Source organism: Lepidochelys kempii, chromosome 17 (assembly GCF_965140265.1).
Source record: "Lepidochelys kempii isolate rLepKem1 chromosome 17, rLepKem1.hap2, whole genome shotgun sequence".
NCBI lineage: Eukaryota > Metazoa > Chordata > Testudines > Cheloniidae > Lepidochelys > Lepidochelys kempii.
Genome location: NC_133272.1, coordinates 4,379,921 through 4,400,325, shown reverse-complemented (window position 1 = coordinate 4,400,325; position 20,405 = coordinate 4,379,921). Strand labels below are relative to the sequence as shown.

The 20,405-nt window shown below is 42.7% G+C and overlaps 1 protein-coding gene across 4 annotated transcripts in view; it reads right to left on the bottom strand.

The window, feature by feature from the left end:
• VPS53 (VPS53 subunit of GARP complex) overlaps positions 1-20,405 on the bottom strand; it is an 89,819-nt gene that overhangs the window by 66,969 nt on the left and 2,445 nt on the right. For all 4 annotated transcript variants that reach the window (XM_073315574.1, XM_073315576.1, XM_073315575.1 and 1 more), the window contains exons 2-4: positions 16,560-16,640; positions 15,313-15,362; positions 14,387-14,453 (exon numbers count right to left, since the gene is read on the bottom strand). In XM_073315574.1, the coding sequence (XP_073171675.1) occupies positions 14,387-14,453; positions 15,313-15,362; positions 16,560-16,640 (198 nt within the window). The remainder of the gene's footprint in view (positions 1-14,386; positions 14,454-15,312; positions 15,363-16,559; positions 16,641-20,405) is intronic.

The window sequence follows — 20,405 nt, the reverse complement described above, 5'->3', positions numbered from 1 at the left end:
ATGTCAATAGGGTAGACCAGACCTCAGTACTGTTATAAGTAACCATAAGATCACTTTGAGTATAGTCAGTTACATTGTTTCCCCTTGTTAATGAGTTGGTTTTGGGTGTTTTGCATAGCAAAGAAGGACGGGAAAAGATTTTTAAGAGATGAAAATGTGATTGTAAAACCATAACTGGCAGGGGAAGTCAAGCAGTACCCGACACTACTGACCTTTTTTAAATCAATTCAACTTTGAATGGTTGTGTTCCTTTAAAACCAACTTTCTTGCCACTTATGGCAATTAAAGGATGTCCTAGCACTTATGTGCAAGAGTAGGGGTGTTACCCATAGCATCCTACCCGAAATCCAACACAGGGAATTACGCTCTACCTGTCTGAATTCCTCTTGCAATTCCAAGTTGACATGGTAGTCATCTTAACCTCCACCCTAAAAAGGAGGGCAGAGTTGCTGTGCTCTATTGAACAGCTGCCACTTTCTACCAGTGATGTGGCGACATTTCAGGGGTGGGTGCAGTGATCTCTGAACACCCCCTACCCACCCTTTCAGGGCTGTTGTGGAGCTCAGCTAAATATGTAGGGGTTCGGAAACCCTCAGACAAAAGGAACTATACGAGGTCTGTGCACTATGAGAGAACAACTTTTCATTGGGGATTAGAAAAAATGTGCTAGGATAGGTTGCTTGCTTAGGAAACTTTAGGCCTGAGGGCCACTAGGATCCACTTTGTTCTGTCCCCTCTTGAGTAATAATGGTTAAAATACTTAGATGACTTCCACATGCTGATTGGTGTGGAATAAAAACTTGCTGGTTTTATTTGCTTCTAGTTAATATACATTTCCACTGGATGTTATTACTCATATTGGAAAACTGCCCAGCGCTAAGTATTTTATAGACACTTGACACATCTGCCCAATTTCTTAGAGTCCAAACGTATCCTTCATGTTACAAATTGGGCTGTGGTTGGGATACTGAGAGCTTTGAACTTCTGGAAACCTCCCCGTTCTCAACTGCAGAGAGTTAAATCTTCTTTCATTCCTTGCCACACTTACAATTGAAATCAATGAAAACCTCAAGCATGGTTAAAAATAAATTCCCATCTAACAACCCAAAAAAGCCTCAGCTGCAGCACTTTCAAAGAGACTTTTGTATACTGTGACCACGCTAACAATTTATTCTATTAAGGTCTCATACCTGCAAGTCCCTCCAGTTTGAGAAATGGCAAAAAAATACTCTGTTAGGATTTCATGTTAGAGGATGCTGTCAGAGTTGCATCAAAGATAAACACAATCTAGGATTAAGTTGCTCTGAAATATAGTCAAGCCTCGGGAAAACAGGAGCATGGTTTGGAGAAACTCTGAACACTTATTTCTTATGCCTACAATTTATTCTGCTGAAAGCCTCTACCTCAGCCTCCACACACAAACCCCTCATCACTTAGTCCATGGTCATGTCTAGGAAAATAGGTTGTACTGGAAAACACGTTGGCTAATATGCATTAGCGGACATGATTTTAAACAGGACATTGCACCTCCCGTGGACTCAGTTTATCAGCTTTAAAACTGGCTGTAAGTGGCCCAGGCTCGCTCTCCCAGGGCTTGTTAGCTAGCTGTAGGTGACCCAGGCTCGCTCTCCCAGGGCTTGTCTTCACAAGTAGATTAACTGGCGTTAACTATAGTGGAATCAGCTATTCTGCTATAGCTGTGCTGGTCATTTTCACCAAGTAGACAAGCCCTTAGGGCTTTATCACTGGAGTACCTGATCCTAGTAGCCCTCTCGCCACTAGGAGTGACCACTTACCAATTGACATGGTTTTGAAAGGTTTTAAACAGCCTACACATGCTCAAACACTACCTATTTTCCTAGTCTAGACACGGCCTAAGCATTCCAAATGCAAATAATTTCAGCCGGTTTAAAAAATTTAAAAAAGAAAAAAATCTAAGCTTCCCCCATCTGGGGCACATACCCTGTTGCTGCTGACTATACGGGGACATGTACTACTTTAAAACATTAACTCTCTCCCCTGCCCCTTTGAGAAATATTTGGCTGTACCCCACAAAAAACCTGCACAGTCAATCTATGGGTGGAGGGATGCTCTTGTGAGTAAGGCATTGGACTGAGAATCAGGATTCCCAGCTTCTAGTACTTGCTATCTACAGCCTGTGCATGAGACCTTCTGAAAGTCACTTGTCCTCTGGATGCTGAAGCGTCCCCAGCTGGAAATTGGGGCTAGTACCTATTTATCTCACATGGTGCAAAGCAAACTAGCCTGTTCAGGTGAACACACAAAATGCTATATTGCTACTACAATTCTATAGTTTATGTGCAAAGCCAACTAAGTTCCAATCTCACCTGCACAGAACATGGGTTTCTATCGTCAGTCCTTTTGCTGCAAACAGAATCCAGTTTTCAGCCAAAAAGAGGGCTCTGCAGGGGACTTTATTCAACAAACCAGCTTTAAAAGCTATGTTAATAATGAATCAAGCTTCAAATTGTACCCCCTTCCCTCCCCCCCAAAAAAGAGAAAATCCATAGTTGTGGTTAGAAGTCTAGCCTGGGTGTTAAACAGGCAGGCCAGGACTGACAGGCACATGAGATCTGAAACAGAAGACGATCTTCCATATTGTTTGGGGCGACATAATGAGGTATAACACCTCTACTCCCATATTTACCCAAAAGCCTTTCAGAGCTGTCCTTTTCTATAGCATCGATGACTCCTTACGTCTGACTTGGGGGCCCAGGGATGAGTCAAAGGGGTGGTAAAGCATGGCTACCCAAGACCGTGAACTCACCTGCAACACTGTATTGCTTATGCGCACATAAGCCAAGCCACAGTGACATGCATTGATTTGGGATTGAAACATTGTGGCCCATCGCTATAGCAATTAGACAGGTGCCTCAGACTCCTGGCAAAGCCCTTAACGTCACTGTATTTGGGCACAGTGACTATTATGGCTTCATCACGTAAGTTTGCGATGAGGGCTAGATAGTCACAGCCCACACTTAGCTGCACAAGGGAGCAAAGCCCCACTCGACCCCAGGTCAGAGACTGGCTGCAACGGCTACTCCCTCATCACTCCCCACTGAGAGCAGGTAGAGTGGAGTCGCGGCTCCATCTCCCTCTACTAGCCAGGCAGGCACACGATGGGGAGCAAACTGCTCCAGACGAAGGGGCGAAGTGACCTGTTCCTTTCTCAGGGAGCAGGGGAGGAATTGTGACTCAGAACCACAGCTGGCTCCCCGACTTCTCCTTAGGTGTGGCTACTCCCCAGGTCCTTACTCAGGGCTGTTTGTAAAATTACAGCCTAGCCCTGAATGACTGGAAACTCCTCCAGATTATTAGAGCAAGGATAGGTCTACATAGCAAAACACACCCGCAGCAGAGAGCCTCAGAGCCTGGTTCAACTGACTCGGGTTCACTCTGCAAGGCTATAAACAGCAGCACAGACTGGAGCCCTGGCAAGGAGGGAGGGTCTCAGAGCCCAGGCTCCAGCCCAAGCATCTACACTGCTATTTTTTGCTCTGCAGCTCAAACCCAAATCACTTGACCAAGGCTCAAGCTCGTAAATGCAGAGGGTTTTTTTTTTTTTTCTGCGTAGACGTATCATGAGCCACTGAGGTAACATGCTGTGGATGAGGGCTTGTCTACACAGGGAAAATGGCCAGCATAACTATACCAGTCTAAATATTCCACTGTAATTCTACTGCTGTAACACCCCCACATGGACGCTATTCCGGAATAAAAGTCTTCAGACAAGGAGTTTTACCAGAATAACCATACCTGTATAATGATACAGGTAAATTCCCTGTGTAGACAAGCTGCAATTCTCTCTTCTGGATCTCATTTTTTTTAGAATATGTGTTGAGTCTTTACCCCCACCATGCTGCTCCTGTTCCTCTCTAAACCTTTTGTCTCCACCTCCCACATGCCATTCCATGCCTCATTTTGTTCCACCCACAATGCTCCAGAGAGCTGCCCTTATCTCTTGAAGTCAGTGACCTCCATTACTCCTCCAGATTCAACAAACCTGATCTCCACTCCAACATGGCCTGCACCTCCCTATTTGAACTGCAATCTTGTGCATCAAATTTGCCTAGCCTGTAAACTCCTTAGGGTGGGGCACTTGTCAATTATATGCCTGTAAAGTCCATTTGAGAACTCAGCATTTTGGTTGTTCCCACCAAATCACATTTGATCAATCAGAGCCATGTTTGGTTTGTACATTGTGTACGTCCAAAAACTGACCAAAATAATCCTTTTCAGATTTTGTAAAATAAATCCACTCTTGGGTTGAGGCCTATGATTGTACAGCTGCATTACAAACCCTGAAAATAGGGATTTATAAATGGAAATGCTGACGGATCTTCAGCTCTAGGTATGTGAACATAATGGCTGGAATAAACGTTTCCCCATGGGGGGGGGGGTGGCACTGCATGGTGAAACCAAGCTTCAAACTCCTGCCTGTTGTCAAAATTTTTTCTGTTGGAGTGGACTTCTCATGCAGCTGGCGTGAGGCAAACAGCACCAGCTCCAACCCAGCAAGATCTTGTTTTGTAACTTACTCCGGGCTTGGGTCCATCTGGGAATGAAGTTTGCCTGTTGCCAGCACAAAACACGACCCGAGCCACACCCTGGACAGTTACAGCAGTGCCTCTCAACTTTTCCAGAATACTATACCCTTTCAGGACACTGATTTCTCTTGCATACCCCCAAGTTTCACCTCACTTAAAACTTACTTGCTTACAAAAATCAGACATAAAAATACAAGTACATCACAGCATGCTATTACAAAAAAATTGCTTTCTTTCATTTTTACCTTATAGTGAAAAATAAATTGATTGGGATATAAATATTGAACTTACATTTCAGTGTGATACTTGAACCTGTTTTTCACTTGTGAGCCTTGTCATTCTGGGAGGCTGTGAATTACAAGTTCACTGTCGCCACTTCTACTGCTTCCAGCTCCTCGTTTTAAAAAAATCTATCAATTTTTACATCGCAGCCACATACACACCATGACAACATCAACCTCATTAACATGTTTGCATGCATCAGTAAATGACATAAAAGGCATGCATGTTTCATAAAGTGCATATATGCACGTTACGGTATAATATAGTATATGGAGCAGTATAAACAAGCCATTGTCTGTATGAAATTTTAGTGACTTCGCTAGTGCTTTTTATGTAGCCTGTTGTAAAACTAGGCAAATATCTAGATGAGTTGATGGACGCAGAGGTCTTTCAGGAGGTACCCCTCGGGGTCAGTGTACCCTCGGTTGAGAACCACTGAGCTACAGGATGGTGACAAACTGCATTTACCCACTTATGATATCGAAGCACAAGAAAAGGTCAAGCTTCGACTTGCTTCTCCTCTGAACTTGGCTACGCAGCACATGGCAAAAGTTATGCTTGATCTCCTTGTGTAGTTGCAGATGCCAGTTTTAATGGCCAATGTCCAAAAGGATAATAAACAACAGTATTTCTTCTTGGCATGCCATTTGCCTAAAACCCTTTTCAATAAGCGTGTTTTAGACTAGAAAGGCTTACTGTGTTCCTGCAGCTTGGAAGAGAGACCATCCAACTGCCGTAACTTGCTAGAGAAATGAGTCTAAATGAATCTTAAGTTTGATTTATTTTGGCAGCTTGACTTCTGTTTATTATTCATTGGCTACAAAAGCTTAAGAACTCTGTGTGACTTTAATCACAAGGACTGAGTTTTAAGAAATGTGGGTTTGGTTTTTTTTAAAACTTACACACAGAGCTTAAGACATTCCCTAAATCTGCATTCCCCCCACCCCAACCCACACACACTCCACACAAAAATCCTGAATATTCGCCTTTGCCTGCTAACAATCAGGATAAAGGTTTCTGTAGAGAAAAACAGGAGACAAGAATGTTGAATGGTTCATGATAGACGAGTGTTCTACATAAGAGGCATGGGAGATATTAAAGTGATTGTGCCAAAGAAAAGCCTACAAATGATATTATTTAAAATGTCAGGCTTAAACACTTGTTGCTAACAGGCTGATGATTTTACAGGGCTCTTCAAAGCCTGCTTGTTCCAGCTAACCTGCTATACTGGTAGCCTCTAGAGGCCCTGATCAGGAATCACAGCCCCACTGTGTTTGGCACTGCACAAAACATTAAGTAAATAGATAGGCTCTACCCCAAAATGCCGAAAATCTTTTCTTAAACACAAGACACAACACGTGGGTAAAACAAATAAATGGGTGGGCACTGGGAGATCGAGAGGATGAAGTGACAGTAACCTGAGTACGTTGTTGCCTAGCCTAGCTGTACACCCAATTTAGCTGTCTACCTGCCTGGCAATTGTTGTCCAAAGCCCAGCACTTAGGCATATTTGTGATTTTAAGCATATTAGCCATCTCACTGACTTCAAAGCAACTATTCACGCACTTCAGTGTTTTGCTGGACCAAGCTTAAGGAAGGAGGGAACAAGCATTGGACAATGGCTAGGTGGCAGGAAGCAAGACTGAGGGCACAACTAGCCTATGCAAAACTGTCTTCAGTGGGTTACTCACATGCTTTAAATTACAGATGGGCTTAAGTGCTTTGCCAGATTGGGGCCTTATCCTCACCTTCCAGGCTCCCTCCCCGTTCTTAGGCTGCAGGAGGTCTTAGTGGCACCTGCATCATTTTCACCTCTCACTTCCTCTGCTCAATCTCCATATGCAATTCCCTTCCTCCCTGCATCCATTCGGTAAAGTCCTCTCTGATCTCAATTGAAATAGCTGAGTGAGGGTAAGCATCCAATGCACATCAGTCTAAGACCTTGCCAAACCCAAGAGAGCTGTGGGTATTTCTCTACACCAGATGCATCCATCTTCCTCCTTTCACAGGCTTAAACATAGCAAGATCCTACACTGTGCACATGGCTTGGGAAGAGAAGGCATTGCTAACCTTCCCCCAGCAGCAAGGGTGCTACACATTTATCTTTATCTGCAGCATTGTTTATGAAAGTACCAGACAGCTAATTAAAGTGTCCACCGCTGAGCTGGGTGCAAGCTTGACAGCAAGAATTTACTTGCATTCTTATTAACACCAGCAGCTGCCATTTTTTTCCTGCACTCCTATGGTTAAGGAAAACATATTTCCAATATTATGAGTCAAAAAAAAGAGATCTGGGAGACAGTCAAAGCCAACTGAGTTACCAAACTAGTATCTTCACCCGCCAAAAAATGGGCAAGGCTGTTCCCTGTCCAGAACAGGTCCACTTCCTTTTTCTTATTATTTAACGTTTATATTGCACTGGGACCTAGAAGCCAATTAGACTGGGCCCCATTGTGCTAGGAAATCCTCTAGGTTAAATTACGTTTTGTTTTTCTTAAAGCAATTTAACACACTAGCAACTTAAAAACAAATTCACACATCCATCTGAAAATGTTCATCTACTGTTGTAACAGTAAAACCTATCACTATAACAAAAGATTGGGAAGGAAAGATTTTTTTCCCTATAAAAGACAACCTGTTTCATCAGTTTCAATAATTTCCTTGTATCCCTTGTTGTTTGTGAAGGTCAGGAAGTTGGGGTGGGGGGGAGGATTTTAAATAAAGAAATTCAATAGTAAAACCACAAACATTGGCAGAGAGGCTTGGATGTGAAACTAATTCTAAGTAATTTTGAAATGGACTAGATTTCAAGTTGCCTGTCCTTTAATAACTCAAGCTTGCAAATGTTCTGGCTGCAGAGATGGAACAAAAAAAGAGTTAAATTATAGTCTGAAAACACAGAGGATAAATTACAGAAAGGGAGTTTGAGGGAATGGGTGAAGCAGCTCAGGCCAAAAGAACATTATAAAAAAGTCAGTGATTGTCAGACAAATTATAGCTCACATATTTAGAAGCTTTGGTAATAAACTGGACTAACTGGCAGCAAATTAGAAATGTACTCACAACATGTTAAATGCTTAGTGGAAAAGCAATGGGAACTACCCATACCGTAACCTGGGGCAGATATGAAAATGTGCAGTCACTGGAATTTAGCTTTTGAGCAAGGGCAGTGTAAGCTCCTTTCCCATGTCAGATCTGAGAAAACTCTAAAGGGGGATCTACAGCACTGGCTCGATACAAAATTCAGGCACAGCCCTAACTACATATTGTTACAACTGACCCACAGCAGCTTCTGCATACCCAGCCTCTCCCAAGGCATCAGAAATAGCTGATGTCTGGGACTCCCAAGGAAAGTGTCACCCTGCTATGGAACGTTCCACCCACAGCTGTTGTTTTTCCCCCATAAAGAGGTAATTAGCAAGTTAATTTTTGAAGTTCACGGCATTGCCTACAGATGTCACAAAAATATCACACAAGAAAGTGGAAGCCAAATGAGCCAGACTATTTAAAGGCCTTTGCATTTGTAGAAAATTCTAGGGCAAAACTTCAAAAATGCAGATGGCTTTGAACTGGGAAATGTTATACTATATGGAGAAGATGGAGCACTCCAGCCTGTAAAGCTGTTTAAATGGTTCCTTTGATGCTACATTTGATTTATTTTAATTTTAAATTCAAGCACTTATTTTCAACCATCTTACTATTTTTTTTCCTTTGGGTAATATAAAACATTTGGGGCACTCCATTTAAAAGGGAGTAAAATTCAGCATTTTTCATCTGCTTGACAAACTCTCATTAACGTGTGCAATGGCCCTGGGAAGCACAGTAGTATTATCCCCATACTACAGAAGGGGAGACTGAGACCGAGTGATTAAGTGACCTGCTTATAGCACAGAGGCTCTTAGCGTTGGACATGGGATTAGAACTCCATACTTCCTAGCTCCTGGTCCTGTGTTTCACTCTGTCTCAAGGCCTGATGTTGCACTGCGAGCACACCCTCCTGCTGTAGGCGAAGACCCACGATCGGGAGCATCTGTGCTTTCTGCAGCCCGTGTGAGAAATCTGAGACACTGTACAGACCATACCTTTCCCAGACTCTCTCTTTTCCACCAGCTGATGAGCAAAACCAAATGCTAGCCTGTTCTCAAAAGCAATGTTGTGCTCCCCCCTCCTGGACAGAAGGGGAAGATGCAGTTGGCAAATAAAAAAGAGCACCCTCACTTTGCTTGTGCTCAGCTCTTTAGTGGCCCCTCTCACTGAAATAGAAAGGATCTGAACCAGCCACCTACAAATGAAAGGCTCCAGACTCCTGCTCCCTCATTCAGCAACCAAGTTATGCAGAAGAGAGATGGGAAACGCAAAGACAAGGGTTACATTTCTGAATATTCTTCTCCCCTCCAGCAATGTACATGTCACTCCCCTTAATAAAAACAGAGGGGAGAATAAACTTCTGTATCCACAATTCTGCCCGCTCCCAACCATACGTAAATAACTTGTACCACAGTGAACTGCCTCCTTCAGGGCAGAGTGCCGCTTGGCACCTCCTCCTGGCTTTTGTTGGCTCAAATAAAACCTTTCATGTTGTTTTAGCATCACTGTTGGGGTTTATATTTCTTTGGAAAGAAGATCAAAGCCTTTCCAGGGTGTTTTTATAAACAGTGATTTACCCTCAATTCTACAAGGTATCCTCCAGGCCCACAGAAATCAGCAGTTGCTCAGGCCCTGGCAGCATCAGAACCCGTATTACTACAACTGGCACTAAAAATAGGACACTGGGCTACCTCTCTGTGGACATGACAGACCTGAACAGCTTCTTCTGGTCACCTACGTGTTGTTATATGGTTAAGAGATGGGAGTGGCTTCTTTAAAGCCACTCTAGCATGCTGTGTACTAAACTCAAGATGGCCATCTCAGCCGCTATGAAATCATTACAACTGGGACATGGTATCTGAGGTTTAAGTGTTCTTGTTGTGGATATTTTTAATGTTTGGCTTCAAAATACAAAACGTGATTAGTGAATTGCAAACTCTCTGCCAGCCAAGTTCCTCTTTAGTAAGGAAAGCACTCTGCAAAAGTGTCCAAATGGAACAACAGTTTTTATTTGGGTCAGACCTGTCATGCTCTCAGACAGGAGGTCAGACTAGATGATCATGATGGTCCCTTCTGACCTTAAAGTCTACGAGACCGAGTCTTGCCATAAAGAGAATGTTATTTTAAAATGTTACTTATTAAATTCTTATGTTTATTTAAATGGTCCGACACTCAGAAAGGAGTCAAATGCAGAGTGTAAGCACATCATTGGACTAGAGCGTGCCACACCACCTCTGGAGAAGAAAAAAGCAAGACAGTCCCATGTGCTAGAGAAAAGTGTAGAGGAAGTGTGGCAGATATTATCCCCATTTCAGAGATGAGGAGACTGATGCAGAGAGACTAGGTAAATTGCTCAAGGCCAAAGAGTGAATTAGTGTCAGAGATGGGATTAGAACTCACGACTTCCTGACTCTCTAGCCTGTGCTCAGACACACCTCTGTCTCCCTAATCATAACATTACAGACTGGGTAAACTCACAAAGTATTAAATGCTTTCTCCAAACACACATGCAGAAGAACCTGCAATCCAGGAACGAAGCAAGTTTTTGACAGATTTATACATCCCTCCAGCAACATGCACAAACCAAGCCCGGTTCCACAGAGTAGACTGTTGTCACCTGGTTACAGCATCTGCCACACACCGTAAATTAAAAACAACACACCAGTGAAGGGAAACTCTCCTCTAGATAAGCAGCACGGAATGGTTTGCTACGGCTTGGTCTCTGGGAGTAGAGAGGAGAAGGCACAGCAGGAAAGAGATAGATTAGCAAGTAAAAAGGTTACACAGTAGCTGCCAGTTCTACACATGTATCAATTTCCAGCAAAACCCAAAAGACAAAATGAACTAAAAAATGGGTGATAAGGAATGAGAAGACACTCGGAATCACCAGACAGGGAAATTTCTGCCAGGAAAAATATAATTGTTGGAGAATTCAGATGACATATAGAACATAGGATCCAGACAGAAGGGGATAAATAGGGCTTCCTGGTCAGCATGGCTGTTGCTCCTGAAGCATGCTGCTGTTTTTTTAAAAGTTCCACTCTCTTTACAACGGCATTGATTCTCTCCATAGCTGAGCATCTGTTTTTCTTAGATGTGCCTCACTTGTTGGTAACAAATTCTTACAATACTTTGGAAAATTAAACTCTTCCTCTGTTCCATCCAAGAGGGAAAAGCTGGGCCTCTTGCCCTAAAAAAAACTTAACATTTCTGAGCATCCATATTTCCACTGAACATGCGCTAGTCAAACAAAGGCTCCCTTCAGCAAAAGAACAGACAGCCAGTGCTAAAGATCAAGATTTTCACCCACACGAACTATCAACAAGGTCATTATCTGAAATGGCCTCTCTCTCCATTCGCCTGCATCCTGAGCCACTGAGAAAGAAAGAACTATGGAGAGGCCAGGAATAGCAATTATTTCTTCTGTGTTTCCTTTCTGTCTGGGTTCTGGGGAGATGAATGCAAAATTCCATCTCTAACTGAAATGCTATTCACAACTTTCTCTCTGTAATCTGACCTGCTCAACTGCAGTACCCTTTGACCTACAAATATCTGAGGCCTGGAATTACTGACATTTCTGCAAGCTTTATACTTCTAGGTCTGCCCTTCCCAATAGTGACACAGCTTTGTTCCAGCAATCCATGTATAAAACATGTGTGCAAGCATATATACATGTACGTTGTACAGACAGAGAGGAAAGCATACATCCTTTAAAATACACACAGATCCTTGAGAGAGAATAATGCTTTCAACAATTTCTTGGTGTCAGTATTTCAAACTCTTTGAAAGGATTAAAAGCTTAGTTGCATTTCTAGATGAGTACCTGCCTTTAACATGACACCCTCTGGTTACGTTCAGTAAAATAAAGTGCTATTACCTTGAACAGCAGTAAAGTGATTCAACATGGAAACGCTCATGCCTGAATACTGCACTAAGCTACTTCAAAGGGGCTCTGCATAAACATGTCACACACATGTAAGTATTCCGTGGTTTTATTCTGATGGAATTTTAATTAGTCCCTTAACAGGCAAACTAACTAGAAGCTTCACAACAATATTTACCCTTCAAATGTGCACAGGGTACTGGCCAACGCCTGCACTGTTTCAATATGGCACAGTGACCTTCTAAGGAACTCAAGGATGTGAGACATATAAGGCAGAGATTTACATGGAGGGTGCTGGACCTCCACAGTACACATCCGCCAACAGCCTAGGAAACTCACCCAATAAGTCATCATTTCCCCTGGTAAACCCAAGCAGCCTCTTTAAGTTCTGTCCAGCGGTTCTTGCAAAGGTTTCTCTACACAGGATTCCACAGCCAGCATTTCCACTGATGCTCAGCACCGACATACTCTGCTGAGCTGTGGCCTTTTGTCACCATGTGGGAACAGCTCCTTTTATTTTGTGTCCCTCGTCAAATTCATCCTCTGGACCTGCCAAAATCCTAGGCCATGCTCTAATCATTTCTCTCCTTAACTACACTCTCCTCCTCTTCTCTGCGTTCTCCCGGTCAGCCCTCCACCCTTCAGTCTGTCCGAGAAGCTGCTGCCAAAACCATCTGTCCCACTTTTGTCACCCTGAGCACGTTTCAACCCTCTTCTCTATCTGCTGCACTGGCTTTTCCTCAGCCTCAACAACTCCCCTTCCACGTGTAATTCTGACCTCATTTCTTCTGACACACTTCTCCTGACCACTCTGCTGGCCCCCCACTTCACTCCTGACCCAGGCTGTCTTTCACATTTTCTCTTATACTAGGAATAGTCTCCAGTCTCCATCATGATATCTGTCCCTGACTCGGTAATATTTAGTGCTCAGGGAACCATACCAATGTTAAACAGTCCTCCTGGGATAGGTAAACAACCCCCATTTTCCAGATGCTAATACTGAAGCAAAGAGAGGTTAAATAATTTACTCAAACCACAGCAAGAATCAGTAGCGGAAAAAGGAGGAGAACTCAAGAAGTCCTTGGCTCCTAGCTCTGGGCTCAGTCCACAGTTCATAAGACCTACTTGTACAGGTTCTTTTATTTGTGACTATAAACTAGAAGATCAGTCTATTGGGAGTGGCAAACTGAATATGTTTTAATGGTGGTCTGTGTCCTTTCCATGCAGAACAGCTCATCTTTCATCACTTAGCACATGGGCTCAAGTGCTTTTATTTGCCTATGCAGTTATTCTTTCATCATGGTAGATTTTTGCAAGCAGGTGCACTTCAGATTGAGGCTTTCAACAGAGTCTGTCACTATGTGCGTGAGAAGGAAAGGAGCAAACCCACACAAAACTGTACTGAGGGAAAAAACTGAAAAATACATCCAAAAGGTCTTACTAGCGGGGGAAAGGCAGTCCCGTCTCCAGGTACTACTTTTTAAACATTGTTTTCTCTTCTTAATACTAAATGTAATGCTCATGGAAGGTGCTGGATTGATATGGAAGCTCCCTGTTTACCCATAAAACAGCTACAGGACATGCAGCAACATTGCTAGCTGCCTCAACGTTGAATCACATCAACGGGTAAGAAGGTAGTTCAGTCTTCATGGCTACTATATCCTGTGTCTTGCTATTAAGTTCTGGGTATTGGGGTATGGACACTTGTCAAATAGGGAATAAACTGAAACCTGCCATCTCATTTCATGGGGGCCACTCGATCAGACAGTAATGACCTGGGACATTCCAACAAGTGACCTGGTTAAAAGGCTCCATATCCTAGTACCAATCCCCTGAGCTATCCACTCCCACTTAACAGCGGGCCTGTTTTTATTTGCTTTACTCCTATACCTCTGGAATCAACTTCAAAGACTGACAACTGCAAGCATCATGTTTCTGTTTTGATTTCATTAAACTCAATTTCTCTCTTGCCCCCTTCCATAGGCTAATCAGAAGATAGTAATAACAGCTGTCCTGTAAGTGACTCTTCAATATGACTTAGTGTATTCATTCTCCGTGGTATATACAGTGTTACATATGTGTGTGCCAGATGTTAGTAGCATCTCTACAATGGGACACTAGATGGGAGAGTGCTACGAGTTACTACAGAGAATCTTTTCCCAGGTCTTGCCCACATTCTCAGGGTCTAACTGATCGCCATATTTGGGGTCGGGAAAGAATTTTCCCCCCGGGCTCAGATTGGCAGAGACCCTGGGGGGGTTTTCCATCTTCCTCTGCAGCATGGGGCACGGTCACTTGCAGGTTTAAGCAAGTGTAAATGGTGGAGTCTCTGTAACTTGAAGTCTTTAAACCCGGATTTGAGGACTTCAGTAACTCAGCCAGAGGTTTGGGGTCTATTACAGGAATGGGTGCATGAGGTTCTGTGGCCTTCAATGTGCAGGAGGTCAGACTAATGACCATGATGGTCCCCTTTGACCTTAAAGTCCACGCATCTATGAGACTTCTGCATGCCATAGCAGAGGGAGAAGAGAGCCTTGGGATTTTATGTGATATAAGACACATGTACCTGTCTGCCATCCTGTCCCACGTTTGTCTGTCCTCTCACTACTGTTCGAATATTGTCATCCAGCCTCCTTTAGGGAAAAGCAGACAGTGTCATCATAAGGAACAGATAGTTTGTGAAAACCAGTGCACCAAAAAAAAAAAAAAATTGTACCTGGCTTGGTTTGTTTTTAAATGGTGCTGACAACATAAAACTGACATTTTCATAAACACCTGATAGTCTCTCAGATATCAGCAACAACACTGAATATTGTCAAAATATGAAAATTAGTTTCAAAATCCAATTCACTTTTTGCATTTCACACCAGTTGGCCAATGGTATCAGACTGGGCAGTTTCCCTTTCTGGTTCTCCTGGACTAGAGCAGAGCTTTCAGGTAGACAAGACCTTTCTTCTAAGTAAACAAAATTTCACAACCCCCTCATTTGTTATCCTTACCTTTATAGCAAACGTAAGAATGACGACAATAAAGTCTGTGCACTACAACTATTACTGCAGCTACGACATTTGATCTCACCAACACAGAAGGTTTTGGCCACCCAGGTTATTCTGGGAGTTTTGTTTCTCTTTGCTTTAGCATTGTAACACATTTTTCAGTGCCCCACGATTCCCACCGTTGTCTTTTGTGAGGTTGAGAAACACTGCGTTAGAGCTATGTTATTTGAGTGGCATACACTATAGGAAAGAGTTGAATGTAAAATTTAATTAAATTATAAAATGTACTAGAAATATTTTCTTTTTTTAAACCTCTGCCCAACTCTTTCTTCAAAGATATTTACATTTCAAGCATAAAACTACCTAGCTTCAAATAAAATGAGTTAGAACCAGCAGCAGTGCAAAGATTGATCTTTAATGGAAATATATTAAGTCTAATGACCATATGGCCATTTCCCATCTATGTGACAATGAAAGGAAACAGAGTGCTACTTACCTTATTTTCAGTCTGATTTTGTTCACAACTTCATCAATGTTTGCCAAAGACTGCAAGATAAAAAACAATTTTTCAAAAGAAAAATGTTTTTTCAGTACATACACGCAGTTCGCAGAATCAAACCTCCCTTTGAATAACACTTGGCATTTTCTTTCATAGCACTATCCCCCTTTTATAGACAGGGAAACTGAGGCACCAAGTAATTTGGCGACTTGCTCAGGTCATGTAGAGGTCAGTGACAGAGCTTGGAACAGAAGCCAGATCTACAGACTCCAATGACTCTTCAACTCGCCCCTGCACATGCATAAACACGCTGAGTACAACTACAACTTCTCTTTGCGATTGTACGAATCCTCCCTCAGAGGAAGCAGTTAAAGGGAAAGGTGATGGTGACCTCTAGTGGATAACGCAGTCAAAGAGCAAATAGGATCAAAGTATGGTAGGGTTCAACCATACAGTACTTTGAACTTCAGCAACCTCTAGATGAATGCAATGGTCCCTGAATGCCTGAGATCCACGGATACCTGGCAATGAAGGATGCCTGACTGGTATCTGGGTGTGAGCAAACCAAGCAGAACAAGTTGAACAGAAGCAACTAAAAGGAAAAATCCTACCGCTTGCTCTGCTGCTGCAGTTGACCCAAACGCAGCAGAATCTAGGAAGTTCCAGCAAGTTTTCAGGAGCTCACCCAAGGTCTGTTATGCTGCAGAAGGGACCTCCCCATCTCAACAGACCTCCCAACCCCAAGCCAAGCCTAGTTCGTGGGTTGGAACTAGGGAAGGATTTGACCCCACTAGATCTCCATTCCTTATCCCTGAAACGATGGTTTTAAAATCTAGTCTGATTGTGACTGGACTTTCTGACGCTTCACGTTCAAAACATCCCTGGTGTGGCTAGAATCCTTGGGGCCTCCCAGTATATTGATCCAGCAGGATCTGAAATTCAGCTGCAAAAACAGACCGACCCTTGGATCATGAAACTGTTTCTTTCTAGAGACCAAAATGGAATTTTCATTATCTTTGAAGCTGCAGCTAGCACGTTGGGAGACTGTCATTCTATGTCACCAGGTCTGAGTTTAAGAAGTAATTGCCTCTGAAAGTCATAATTTTGCTGCTCTTCAGAAAGAAGCCCTGGGTATATTTTTAAACCTGTCTTCCTATGGACATGCAGGGTGATTTACACACTGAGTCACCATTAAGATTACCCCATGGCTCATGGGACAGCAGAACCCCAAGCATTTGACTTACTTGCTCAGTTGGAAAGAGAGTATTAATATACTCCACAGCATTGAAGTCTGCCCTGTCCAGTGGATCTTGGCTGGGAAACACCTAGAGAGTGGAGAAAGAAACACAAAATATCAGCTTGATCATCTGTAACTTTAAACTATATCTGTTATTTTAATAACTAAAACACAGACATGGGATTATGTTTAACAGCATGGTCCTGACAGGTCTGCATGGAGAGTAGTCAGGCCTTTATTCAATGGAGAATAAATAGTTTTTGTGACTACACCCCTGGAAGTCTTTGTGCTATTAAAATTCCTGCATTTATCAGACTGGGTAAACACAGAGGTAATATATATGCACATCCTGAGATTCAATACCAGCACAATCAATCATGTGCTACAAATTCCCAAGAGACAGAAACTATTAATTATGTATCTAAAATGATGTTCATGTTTTCATCATTGCCTGGAAATTAAAAGCTCACGCTGAGACCATGCCCTTCTCTTGGGTAGGGCCATCTGGTGAGAGATGAGATGTTTTCTTCCACAAACTTGTAATATAAAACACGATGAATTAAGAAAATGGTCAAACTAGATCCCTGGAGACCTAGATTTCACCAGGCAAACATGGAAAAGAGAGAGAGGGTCAATCTGTTAAATGATCTAGTTATCCCAGAAAAGAGCAGCAACTCTTTCTAATCTATCTTCAGAGGGTGCTCAAATGATCCAAGTAAGGATGTTAAATTATTTTTCCTCCATCATAAATATATGATGTATTACCTTCCCAGTTACCATGTCTGTTCTGTGCCATGCAGCCATCAATCCCTCCCTCCCCAGTCTAAACCACGTCCTGGACATACAGTAAATCACATCAGCCATTGTGCAGTGTCACCCATGTGCGTCATTCTAGTCATTCCAAGCTGGCGAGAGGCAGCTGCATTAGGCCAAAGAAAATCCTACACAAAACCTTCAATTCAAACTTTTTGCTAGCTTAGCACATCGAGTATCTAAATTTGATATGCTTTTTTTCAAAGGGAAAATCTAGTATCTCTGAAAGGATTGTAACTTAGAGGGCCTCACTACTGTTAATATGGTATTTATCCACCTTTCAGCTGAGGAACTTGGGGCACTCTAGAAACTGAGGCACAGGGAGATTAAATGATTTTCTCCAATATCACACAGCAAATCAGTGGCAAAATCAGGAACAGAAAAGCCAGGTGGCTTGACTCCCTGATCTTCTACTGGGCAACACTTAGAGATAGCACAACAGATCAATGGCGATGGCTAATAGTCTTGCCAAAAAACTACACAAAACTCAGTTTGTCTCAGACTCCTACTCTAGCTGGCAACTGCAGTTTGATGACTGAGTCTGTCTTGCTACCGTCTGCTGTTTCTCGTGGGCAAGCAGTGACAGTGCCCAAAGTTCTTATGAAAGATGAAGGTTGGCAATGGCTGTAAGGAGAGTCATAGATTCCGGGAGATTTAAACATGTCCATCATATTCAGGATGTGTGGAGGGGATTATGGTTGGGCACGTAACTGAGCAGACACACAGCTAAGCATATCTGACTGAGCATTTGAAGAGAAAAGCCAGTAGGACTGTAAGCTGAGTGTGAAGTTTGGCAACATTGCAGGGGCACAAATGAACTGAGCAGTGAAATCGAACTGAGTGCCCCTAAGCACTAGACCAGCAAGGTACTACAGGACAACGAGGTGGAGAGGTGATGAAAAGGCTCCACATAAAACTAAGACAATATTTATGAAAAAAGTATAGCATCTCTGGCTTGTAATAAGGGTAATGGGGGGAGAGGAGACACTAAATATCCAGGAGGTCATAATACAGTAGAGAAGGGGAAGCAGCCTGGGTCAAGCTTCCTCAACCGCTACAGAAAAGTTGCAGGAAAGATGAATATGTTACTTCACTGCGGTATTCTCTAGTGCAGCAGAATGGTGAAATCTCCCTTGCTATCCCTGACAGCCTGCCTCCTCTGCTGATTCATATCAGCCTTTACAGCTAATGGTGCCTGGTATAAAAAATCCCAGGGGAGCTAAAAATCATTATTTTATATTGATCTTTTGAAGTTTACACTGACTTTTTTTAAATCAGCAAATCAAAATTTTTATTTACAAGACACAGCATCAGAAAACCCTGTGTGGCTTGCTCACTAAGATGCAGGGATAGTGCTGGAGGAGACCACTTGAACCATCAAGCCTAACAACATTACAATTAATGCATTAGCTAATGAATCCAGCATCTTCCCCACCCCTCATCAGCCTGTTGCAGAGCTGGGACTTGAACTCAGATTTCTGAACCCCATCTTTAACCATAAGACCATCCTTTGTTCATTCCCGGTTCTGTGCCTCCTTTCATGCAATCCCCCACACCCAGCACAGTCTTGTAATTAATATTTGCTAAACCCTTTTCCCTTTGCCTCCTTCAAAACACTCCAGGAGAGTCACTTGCTTTGTGAACCTTTCTACCTCAAGGTCACTTGCTATTCTGCATACAGTCCTTGGACCATAAACTGTTCTGGATATTGCTCCTGGGGGAATTCTGCGTCACTGTGCATGCACAGAATTCATGTCCCCCACAGATTTCTTTGCTTCCCCACAGAAAAATGGCTTCTGACAGGGAAGCCAAGAAAAGCCCACAAGAGCGGTCATGAGCCCCTCCCCGGCAGTGCAGGCAGGTTGGTTCAGGCACTTGGAGCAGCAGATAGAGACATAAATCATCACTAGGACGGGGCGGGAAGGCTGAGCAGTCATGCGTGAGAGAGAGAGAGAGAGGCACTCTGTCCCGCTTGCTTGCTATTGCGGCACACTTGGCATGGAGAAGGGGGCTTTGGGTTGTTTCTGGGGAGGTAGGCATGGGGCAGAGCAGAATGTAACAACCTGCCTGCTTAGTGAATTGTTCCCATTGTCTTTGTGAATTCCCCCAGGAGTATAAAACAGATGTAAAAGTTTTAAGGCTCTTTTACATTGCCAGAGTGGTGTAAAGGAAAATATGGCTTTATAAATGCCTATGGTGCTTTAGTGATTGGAAATGGTCTAAATTTTTGGACTGAAAAAAATTCCTATCAAAATGTGCTCCATAAATTGTTTGGTATTTACCTTTCTGGAGATGGTCAGTAGCCAATATAAATTGTGAGTTTGATTTCCAAGCCCCCCTTGCTGTTTAGTTGCCTGTGATGTAACACTGAGCATATGGCTGCATATATTTGTTGACTAATAACTAGAAATAAAGGGTCAAAACTATTAGGCAAGGGGGTTTGGGGATTTCTTCCAATGCTCCCCACTCCCATTCTCCATCCATTGTATTGTAGTTTAAATAAACTGCCAAAATAATTGAAACTGGTATGATTATATTGCATTATTTTGACAAATAAAATGTGGAAAATTTTGCAGAAATTTAAAATATTGTGCGCATAATTTTTAATTTTTGGTGCAGAATATTTTTGTGCAGAATTCCACCAGGAGTAGGACATGGAACCAATCAGTAGATTGGCAAAGTCTCCCTGTTAGAACCATTTGACTATAGCTACATGTAAAAAAATATTATGGTTATAGCAAAAGTGGAGATTTACATATGCACAGTTTAACAAAAACTTTACAAACTTTGTCTAGTTCCCTAAACAATCTTTACTGGCCCAAAGCAGTGGGAAATTCTGCTTATGTTGTGATTACATTGAACAGATTTGATCCCAGACACTAGACCAAAGTCAATCTCCATATAAAACTCCCCATCTTAACTCTCCATACAGAATTTAAAATGTTTTTGTGAGGAAAAGGAAAGAAATCTCACCACCCTGAAGGAATTAAAGTTCTCACTAAGATTAACGGCCTGCTGTTTTGTGGTCTCTAGGTGGCTC